Raw genomic sequence first — 10,611 nt, 5'->3', positions numbered from 1 at the left:
TCACAGACCGTCTCTCTCGCCCTTTTCCAATTTACGCACATGAAAAAAGAATTTGCAAAAAGGAGCAAAACCACTGTTTTTTTAGAGAGAAATATTTAGGGTCATAATTGAATTTTTTTAATAATAATAAAAAATAATAATAAACGGGTGAACTTAATTTAATTATGTAAAAACAAAAGTCGACCTTTTAGTATAAAGGGTGAAGTTAGGATAAAATATTAAATTGATCCACTACGTTTAATTAAATGTATAATTCTTTTTTTAAAATATGTAAATCTTAAGATAAAAAATAGGATTATGAACTAATTTAATATTTTACCCAAAGTTATATATATATATATATATATATATATATATATATATATATATTCAAATTATATTAGTAAAAATAATTTTTTTTATATTGATTATGTAAATAGTTATTTAAAAAATAAATATAATTGAACGAGTCAATAAAATAAAATTAAAATTCTAAGATATATAAATAAATATTTTAATTTTAATAATTATTAACTCTTTTCTTTTATTTATTTTTTTTCATACACTATTGGTAGAATTTCAGGACAAAAATAATTAATGTTATCTATTATTGTTTAAATAAATATTATTTAATTTGAAATCATATAAAGTTTTAAAATTAAATAATTAATACTTAAATAAGAGTTAAGACTAATATTGTTTATTTCTATTTTATTCATAAAACTTCTATAATATATAAAATTAAATATTTATGTTTCTGTATTTATTTAAAAAAGAATATGAAGTTGCTCGTGAATTTTTTTCCAAGAATATAATAACTGCTGCCTCTTTTTGTTCCTTCATTTTCCAATCAGTTCCCGCCAATGACTAAAGTGATTATGACGAGAGAACTGGAAAATTGAAATGCCTAACTTTTCATCTTTTGAGTTGGACTTTGTTGCCATTTAGTCATTTACTACTCAACAATCAACAACAATAATTAGCAAGCTCAAATTCATATACAATTATTTTTATGTATATTTTCACCAATTAAAAGTATCATAATAATAGTAGAGTAACGAATCTATGATCTATCATTTGAAAATTCGCTTGTTTTAAGCCAATAATATAAAATAATAACAAGTATTTAAATTCAAGTACTTTTGAAAAAGTCACCAAAGTTGCATATATTCTTAAATATTTTTTGAAAATGAATATTATTTAATTATTTATTGTCATATCAATTACAATATTTAACCAAATCGTCTATTATATGTCTTAAAATTTCTTATAAACATGCATCATTATTTACGTGTCTTTTGTGTTATTTTGAACTCTCCACCACCATTTCTTACGGTGCATACTTCATCTCTATGGATATTAAAATGTTAAACTCAAACACTATAATTTTTCCACTGGCGTTCACCTAACGCCAAAAATGGCAATTACAATAATCTTTCGCTCTTTCAAGTAAAAAAAAATGCCTCAAAGTTTGTTGAAATGTTGGTTTATGATCCAAGATTTGGACAAACATGATTAGTTAATAAATAACAGCAATCAGCTTTATATATGGTGCCTCATGCCGACAAAATCAGAGGAAAAAAAAGAAGAAAGAAATTAAATAAAACTCAAAACTGAAGCTTAATTAAATTACAATTATTTATGGGGTCCGCTTTCTTTCCTTTGGTTTGGTAGGTTTAAAGTCTTGTTTGAAATCTTAGAAATGAATCAAAATGCTTTAAATATATAGAGAAATTAGAGACAGACATGCATGCTCTTAAAAATTATTTTAATATATATATATATGTATTTTAAAAAATTTTAAAACTACTCATTGATTTTTATTTTATAGGAAATAGATATTGTTATTTTTGAATTGATAATGTCACTTTCACTCTAATAAAAATTGTTGTTTATGTGTTTTATATTAAGAATAAAATCTTCCAAATGAAAAAACATTACAACTTTAGAGTGACAATGTCTACTTTTATTTTTTTTAATATAACTATAAATATTTCTAATACAGACATTAAATAAGTTTAAAAGCATGAAAATTTCTTCTTAATTTCTCATTACTAGCAGAGGTTACCAAGTCACAATCATATTAGAAGCACCATATTTATGGCTCTTCACCAATTAATGGTGGAAGATGCATCTTGTGCAATTTTTTTGGTGTCCTTCTTGTGCAATTTAATAGTGAAAATTACATAACATATACATATATTAACCGCAAAATATTTATCCAAATAAAAATATTAACCGTAAAATGTTCAAAAAAAAAAAAAGATAAACCATTAAATATGCATCTGACTAATTTTGTCGTTAACAAAAATGCACTCGAATTTTGTTATCGACAGAAATACCTTCAAATAATTTAAAAACAAGACAAAAAGACCCAATATTACATATTATTCTCAAAAAATACGATTGAATTTTGATACGATTTTTTTGTAAGAATAACTAAAAAAATGAGATATCTCTATCCTTAAAATTTGATAATTTTTCACTAATATATATTTTTATAATTTTTTGTCAACAACTAATAATATTTTTAAAAAATCACAAAAAAATATATACTTAATAAAAAATTACTAAAATAAAATTTCTTATCATGTTTGTAAAAAATTACATCAAAATTTAATTTTTAAAATTTTTTTGAGAAATATGTATTTAATGATGAATATTTTTGTCACGTTTTTTAAATTATTTGAAAATATTTTTATCGATAAATACATTTTTATCAACAATAAAATTATTTGAATGTATTATTAGTAATTTATTAAAAAATTATTAATCGTAAAATATTATTTGAATAATTAAAAGATTTTAATATCACAAATAACTTCAAAAACAAGTTATTTGTATCCACCAAAGTTTATAACGTTTTAACAAATTTTACTAACTATTATCTCCTCGTTATTGATGTTAACGAGCATTCCCCGGCCAGTACAGCACTTATGGTTTGTAGAATTGGTCAATTAGAGTTTGAATTGGTGAGTATATAAATGAATTTTTTCAATTTTTTTAAATTAAAAGTGTAAAATTTAATTTTTTAATTTTTTAATATTTTTTATTTTATTTATAAAAAAAATATATAATAAAAAATTATATTTTATTTTGTCAAATAAAAAGATTGAAAGATTCAATTATGACTAATATCTATCTATAAATAAAGTTTTAGAATAAAGTATAAAAATTGTCCATAAAAGATAATATTACAAATAAAATAAAAGAAAAACTAGAATTACGTACACTACTATTTATCCTTTAGATGGATTTATTATATGAATTAAGATTTCGTTCGGTAAAATTTTTATTTTTTAAAATTAGTTTATAAAAATTAATTTTTTAAAAGTTGTAATATTTATATTTGGTCAATTAAATTAAAAATTATTTTAATAAGTACAAATAACAATAAATGTATTTAATAAAATTATTTTAAAAATTAAAAAATGTTATAATCAAGGTAGTGAACTCGTAGTTTTTACCTCGACTCGTTAAACTAACTCAAAATCATAATTCGTTGAATCGTGAGACGAAACGTAAATATGACTCGTAAATTATAAAAATTTAGAAAAATTTAATAGCAACAACTAATTTTATATAGAATAAAATAAATCTCAAATAAACTAAATTATCTATAGAATTATAACTAATATATATACCATAACAAGTTAAAAGTCACAATTCAACACAAATTCACAAATCAAAACACAAATTCACAACTCACAAGTTCATACGACATTAAAATAAATTCAAGTAGCAAATAAATCAACCAAACTACTAGAATGAACAACTAATTAACTAAAATCTAAACAAGTTATTTAATAATCATTCTATTCTTCATTAGTTATAAAATCTTCACGAGTTTCATAAACTTCTGCATTACCATCTTCATCATTATCAGAAGCAGGAGGAAGAGGTCCTTGGAGAAGTTCTTCAAACTCATCATCATCAAGATAAGAAATTGCCAAAGGATCCTTAGAGGCACCAACAACTCTATTACCACTTGCTCCATCATTTAAATTAGGATCTGAGATTAGAGCATCTAAATCTTCTTCTTCTCCATCTTCGTCAGCAACAATCCACTCTTCATCAGAGTCCAACTTATCAAGACTATAGTCATAATCAAGACTTCTTCTAGTTTGTTTTTTCTTTGCTAATCTTGAATTTGTCATCACAAACACAACATCATTCATGGTTTTAGCTTTCAAACGGTTTCTCCTTTTTGTGTGAACCTTTCAAAAGTAGATAAAAAATATTAGACATTAATTAAACAATAAGATAGAATTGAAGAATTAACAACCAAATTTATAAAAGTAAAATGTAATTTATATTTAATTACTAACCATCTCAAAAGCGCTCCAATTACGTTCACATCCAGATGAACTACATGTCAAATTCAAGACACGAATTGCAAATTGTTGGAGCTCTGGATGCTGATCTCCATAAGAATCCCACCATTGAGCTGGAGTTTTAGTATAAATTGCATTTTGAGCTACTTTACTACCAAAAAACTCTTTTCGAGTTTTAAAATCTTCAAGTTGAACATCCATCTTAGTGATTAAATCTGGATTTCCTGTCATCTTTTCCATACAAGCATAAAACTGCTTCTTAAGCTCATAAGCAATTTTAAAACCAGAGCTATAATGAATCTGAGGATTCAAATAATAGTCTGCAGCATGCAATGGCCTATGAAATTGGTTGCCCCATCTTGCATCAATAATATCCCAAATAGGTATATAACTAAAACATAAAAAAATTAATAAATTAGTTACAAAATAAACAATATTTTCAGAATTTAAATTTTTTAACTCTCTCTGGCTTTTACTTTTCTACCTCTGCCGTTATTAGATTTTACAATTACACTTTACACGTATCATTCAACATTATGTACAACTCTTATGCATTAATTAAAAAATAAAATAATTAGACATTTTACCTTGTCTCAACTCCTTGAAATGCATCTCGTATTTTCTCTTTTGCATTTGTCATTTCTTCATAAATAAATCCCATTGCCAGCTTTTCTTCTGAATCCACCATACGAAGCACATGAAGAAGAGGGTAGGCAGCCCTCAAGCAAATTACGACTTCCTTCCAAAACACCTTATCTAACACCACACTTGCAATTATCTTTCCATCTTTTGTCTTTGCAAAATTACTAGAAGTCCATTGATCAGAAAGAAACATTTTTATTAAGAAACCTTTGTTGTCATTGAGACATCCCAAAGTAAGGTAAGAAGTTGCAAAACAGGTCATACCCGGCCTCACCAAATCTTTCCCCTTAGTGTGGATGTGTAGTAGTGCAATAAGAGCAGTTCTAGCATATATGTAAGTAGTAATCTTTCTACCTTTATAAATTGTGTCCTTGTGAAGTGTTACTTTTTTTTCCAAGTCTTCTAACATTAAATCAATGCAATGTGCTGCACAAGGCGTCCAAAACAACTTTTTTTTTCTTTTTCATTAGCATTTCTCCTGCAGCTTTGTAGTTAGCCACATTATCGGTGACAACTTGGATGACATTTTCTTCACCAACCTCTTCAACCACATCATCTATCATTTTAAAGATTTTATCAGCTGTCTTAATAATGTGAGAGGCATCAATGGATTTCAAAAAAACAGTCCCTTTAGGACTATTAACCAAAAAATTTAGGATGGTCCGTCTTCTCTTATCTGTCCAACCATCAGTCATTATTGTGCAACCAACCTGCTTCCAATATTCTCTATGTTCCTCTAGTGATTGTTGAACAAGCTCCACGTGTTTCTTCAAAAGAGGCACCCTTAATTCATGGTAGGATGGTGCCTTGAATCCTTGTTCGTATCTTATAGCTTTTTCAAACATTCTACTGTATTCCTCGCTCCTTGAAACATTAAAGGGGATGCCATTATTGTAGAAAAAAGCACTAATCTCTAAACATACTTCCTCTCTCAAATTCTTCTTAAATATATTGTTGATTGTTGTTTGAGTACTAATGCGTGTTTTCTTGAATATGTTGCCATCTAGTTCTTTTCCCTTTCTTTTTTCACCGGTAGTGTCAACTTCTTTAGTAGCTTCTCCTGGGCTTGCCCCACCCATGTTTGTTTTCTTCATCAAATTTACTTGTAACCCGCTCACAACATCCCACATTTGCTTCTTAACTTCATCACTAACAGTTGTACAAGCCCCAACATCTTTTTGAGTTCCTACTAAGTGGTGTTTCAATCTATAAACTCCTCCTGAAAAAAATTTATGACAGTATTTACATTGTATCTTCTTTCCATCTTCTCCAACAGATATCCCGTGCTCCCATCCTACATCAGTTCTACTTCCAAGAGCATTCTTAGCAACTTTTTTTTTACAAGTGATTCCAGCTGTACTTCCTGACTGAGAAGCTGGAATGTTAGTCGGATTTTCACTTGCATTAGCTTGAGTCGATGCCATTCTTGTTTAGAAAAAAATAAAAACAGTAAATATTCAATGAATCAATTCAATATCATAGCAAAAATTCAACAATTTAACAAAAATTACAAAATTGTGTTCAATTTCAAGTACAACCATCCAAGTTCAACAACAAAAATTTAACAATCCAATTTGAACAAAAAATACCAGCATAACAAAAATTCAAGAATTATATTCAATGCCACAACAACAATTCAGAGAAATAGATAGTTATAAAATTATTGGGATATAGGTGACAAAGAGAAGTTTCAATCAGGGAGCTCAGATGAAGGATCAAGCAGTAAAAATGATAGCAATGAACAAACTGCTAAAACAAACGGTGATTCATTGTCTTCACTAACTGAATATTTCACTTTTTCATACAATGTCCTCATTTGGATACACTGGAACAGACAAAAGCAGACACTTATTATTAGTATCTGACTGTATAATGCAAGAAGCTTTGAATGCCATGATGATGAAATCGAAATAGTTGAATCTCCCAAGGTAATATATATTAAATTGATGATACTAATTTACACATTTTGACTTGATCATTTTGCTAGTTGACAAAATAACTTGGCCAAGAAAATAAACGGTAGAATCTATTCAACTAGAATGATGTGTATAATCCAATTGCAATAACTAAAAATGAGGATATGTTAATAGAAATGAGTTGTTGCAAGTTGCAACATGCATTGATCAAAATATTGGTAAAGTCCTGTTTTCATTATTAGTCCTGTTTTCATTAACATGAATTAACATGATGTCTTATTATTAGTCCTATTTTCATTGATCAAAATCAAAGCTAAAGTCAAAAGCTTGTTGTCAAGTAATTTGAATTGTTCAACAGTGCAACTTCAATATATATAGCATCTTTATATACAGTGCTTCACCTTTTTCATTGATCAAAATCAAAGCTAAAGTCAAAAGCTTCTTATCAAGTAATTTGAATTGTTCAACAGTGTAACTTCAACATATATAACATCTTCATATACAGTGCTTCACCTTTTTCATTGATCAAAATCAAAGCTAAAGTCAAAAGCTTCTTATCAAGTAATTTGAATTGTTCAATAGTGCAACTTCAACATATATAGCATCTTCATATACAATGCTTCACCTTTATCATTCAACAAGTAATATGTGAATTATTGGTAATTAACAAAGGTTTTACTATACTAGCTAAGTCCCACTTCACATGATGCCATGTTACTTGTTTAATTTAATTTCTGAATCTAAGGATTAATTTAATTTAATTTTAAAAAAGTGGATTCTAGTTCTAGGTTATTGAATTGGAAGTAAAGGACATTGTATTTAGAGACATTTCCAATAAATCCTGTTGCTAGTACTAATGATGGAATAGAAGTTCTTGGAGATTTGAGAGAATCGAGTAATTCACCAGAGAACAATATAGAAGTGTTGGAATTGGAAGGACACCAGGAGGGGTCTGAATTAAATGGTATAGAGACCCCAAAGACTACTAGTTTAGTGGATGAAAAAATTGAGGATGGTGTTAAAAATCATTTATTAAACAACATTGCTCAAGATGAAGTGAAAAGTTTAGGAGGGACATTGGTGGAAAGCACAGAGCAGTCAACCCACCAAGAAACATTTAGTCGTGAATCAGATGTCAATCAGAGTTAACATTATATATAAACAATTTCGTTAATTTTTTATCTTAGAAATTAGGAAGATTAAACTGTGTCAAATATTTATAATTTTTAAATGAAACATTAATTAATAAGAAAGAGCTAAAAGCAAAACCATGATATAAGAATGGATAAAAGCAAATCACTTTTTGTTTCACGTTTCGATCGCCATTATTAATCCATGTTTTCTATTACATTATTGTTTTAATACATCAAAAGATGGTGATAGTAAAATAGCCTATTGATTTGCACTGAACCTCAAGTTCAAGTATCGCACCATAATACTACCTCTGAAGCCATTAACCAAAACCAGCTGGTGGATGGAGCTAAGGTAAATTTATTCATTGATATTTTGTACATTAAGTTTGACAGGACATATTTGTGGAAAAGAGTTGAGGTGCAATATCCTCTCTCAAAATTTGACATATACTCGTAACATACTAGTTATTTTCAGGTCTGAGATCACGGTTTTTCAGGTCTCAAAACTTACTATAATTCGTATAAAATCATAATCTAAATTGAACAATATAATTAATCTGCAATATAATCAGTAAACCAATAAAGATAGACAATAGCAATTCAACCTACAATATAATCCATAATAAACAAGTACAACAACAGATTGAACTGACTTTGAAGAGGATCAAAATTAAAAAAGTTTTAACATACCTAAACTACCAATGAAGAGGAGGAGAAGAGCAGCAGCAATCCAGATTCCAGAAATAGAGAGCGAGAGCCAGAGAACTAGAGACAGAGGCAGAGTCAGAGAGTTTCGCAAAACAATTGTAAATTGATGCTCACACAGTTCAACCACCACCAGTCTAATTCCACAACAACGGCAGCAGGCTGTGACACACCAAATTGGAGATTTTAGTCGCGCGAAATTTAAACTTCAGAGGGATAGAGAGATAGAGTCAGAGAGAGTCAGAGATTGAAAGACTTGAGAAAGGTGAAATTTTGAAATTTTGGCCATGGAGATAAACTGTAAAGTGAGGAAGGTAAAGAGATTAAGGAATTTACTGCTAATCTGCTAGGGCTCCTCCATCTTCCATGGTCTTCTATTCAGATTGGGCCATTGGGTTGGACTGGGCTGCACTCAGGATCAAGAAAAGAGCATCTTCAATCTTGAACGCAACATCGGGGCAGAAACGCGATTCCAGCGGCTCTGCGTTTTTGCGCGGCGATTCCACACGAAGAAGCTTGGTCCTGGACGAGAAGCAAAACCGAGACTAAAGGAGGATGCAGAAACGTGAAATCGTGCGTTTCCACGAGTTGAAACGCATTTTTGACTACCTTGGTTATAATAGACATTAATGTAAAAATTAAATTTAGATATTAATTAATATATGAGATTATATTAGATCTTTTAATTTTGATAAGTATAAGTTAACTTTAAAAAGCTTCCTTTGAATGCTTTCAAAAGCACCCTAATTTTTAGAGTAAATGACAAAAATAATGAATGTGCCAACTCTATAACGTGGTGAAAAATCACCGATCTCTGCCTCTGACAGCCTTCGACATCAAGAAATCAATAAACCGAAAATCCGAAAATTACTAGAAGATCCATGGTTAAAAGAACTACGATAGACCGGCCAATTTAACCACGTTTTTATTGGTCACATGGCACACGCACCAATATAACAATGAGAGAGCAGCAGATCCTCAATTATATCAATCATGTCCTCTAGCCTAGCTACGTACAGTAGCCACCGAATGTGAAGACATGTACCAGATTTGTCACCAAAGAGCTGAGTTAACAACACCATCATAATGTACGCCCTCCCATACCTCCTAACTATATCTTCGCCTATGTCCTGAGAAAGCTCACTGAGTGTATCCTGCATCTAAGTGCATTTCATAGTAAACTTGTTGATGCAGTCCGCAGGAGATAAGATACCCAATAACTTCTCAAACCAAGCCCATGTAGGTCGAATGGCTTCAATGTACTACTCAAAGTCTGTCAGACATCCACTGACGTACTCTTCGTCGATCGGGAGGCCTAACTAGTACGCCATATCCTGTAGCGTAATCGTGCACTCCCCGAATGACAATGAAAGGTATGCATCTCCGGACGTCATCTGTCTACAAATGCACTGGATAGCGGCTCATCCAACCTAAACCAATGGTCGTTGAGTCTCGCAAGATGGTATAAGTCGAGCATCTGCAAGTACAGTATGATCTTATCTTCTAGGGACATACCATGCTGTCTCTTTATACTGGTGATACATCGGATGAACTGTATAAAAATAAACATATTTTTTAAAAGCCATATCCATTATCAAAACAATTCACTAAACAAATATTAAATAATGCATGCCCTTTTGGACAAAATACCCTAAACCCAAACAAATAAGATTACAATACCCATATTTTCAACAAATTCAAAAAAATTAAATTCAAGTTAAATCTAAAGTCACCTAAAACGGAGAATTCTAATAAAAAATTTTAATGTAAAATATATTACAATCCTAAATCACTATTATCACTAACACTTTTAACTTAAATTAAATTCTAACTAAAATTCTAGTTCCTAGTTAATCTAACATATAAAATTTACAAATTCTAATAGAGTCTCTAATTACTATT

At 29.3% G+C, this 10,611-nt stretch overlaps 2 protein-coding genes across 2 annotated transcripts; both read right to left on the bottom strand.

The window, feature by feature from the left end:
• Positions 1 to 3,572: 3,572 nt before the first annotated feature.
• Positions 3,573 to 9,342, bottom strand: LOC112710664 (uncharacterized). Its single transcript, XM_029288944.2, has 5 exons — positions 9,046 to 9,342; positions 8,695 to 8,871; positions 4,901 to 6,380; positions 4,308 to 4,704; positions 3,573 to 4,196 (listed from the first exon to the last, which is right to left on the bottom strand). Exons 3-5 carry the CDS (start codon positions 5,362 to 5,364, stop codon positions 3,795 to 3,797), a joined length of 1,263 nt encoding a protein of 420 aa, XP_029144777.1. The 5' UTR covers positions 5,365 to 6,380; positions 8,695 to 8,871; positions 9,046 to 9,342; the 3' UTR covers positions 3,573 to 3,794.
• Positions 5,369 to 6,379, bottom strand: LOC114924035 (uncharacterized). Its single transcript, XM_029288992.1, has one exon. The coding sequence runs from the start codon at positions 6,377 to 6,379 to the stop codon at positions 5,369 to 5,371; it is 1,011 nt and encodes a 336-aa protein (XP_029144825.1).
• Positions 9,343 to 10,611: the final 1,269 nt, after the last annotated feature.

Source organism: Arachis hypogaea, chromosome 9 (genome assembly GCF_003086295.3).
Source record: "Arachis hypogaea cultivar Tifrunner chromosome 9, arahy.Tifrunner.gnm2.J5K5, whole genome shotgun sequence".
Lineage (NCBI taxonomy): Eukaryota > Viridiplantae > Streptophyta > Magnoliopsida > Fabales > Fabaceae > Arachis > Arachis hypogaea.
Note: the sequence above shows the minus strand (reverse complement) of the source record. Positions and strands in the feature narration are given on the sequence as shown.

What these genes read in the sequence shown, in the direction of transcription:
- LOC112710664 (XM_029288944.2), bottom strand. Translation starts at nt 5,364, where the DNA reads ATGTTAGAAGACTTGGAAAAAAAAGTAACACTTCACAAGGACACAATT. An exon ending in TTTCAAGGAGTTGAGACAAG is followed by an intron (nt 4,705 to 4,900) that starts GTAAAATGTCTA and finishes TTTATGTTTTAG; the next exon opens with TTATATACCTATTTGGGATA. An exon ending in ATTGGAGCGCTTTTGAGATG is followed by an intron (nt 4,197 to 4,307) that starts GTTAGTAATTAA and finishes TACTTTTGAAAG; the next exon opens with GTTCACACAAAAAGGAGAAA.
- LOC114924035 (XM_029288992.1), bottom strand. Translation starts at nt 6,379, where the DNA reads ATGGCATCGACTCAAGCTAATGCAAGTGAAAATCCGACTAACATTCCA.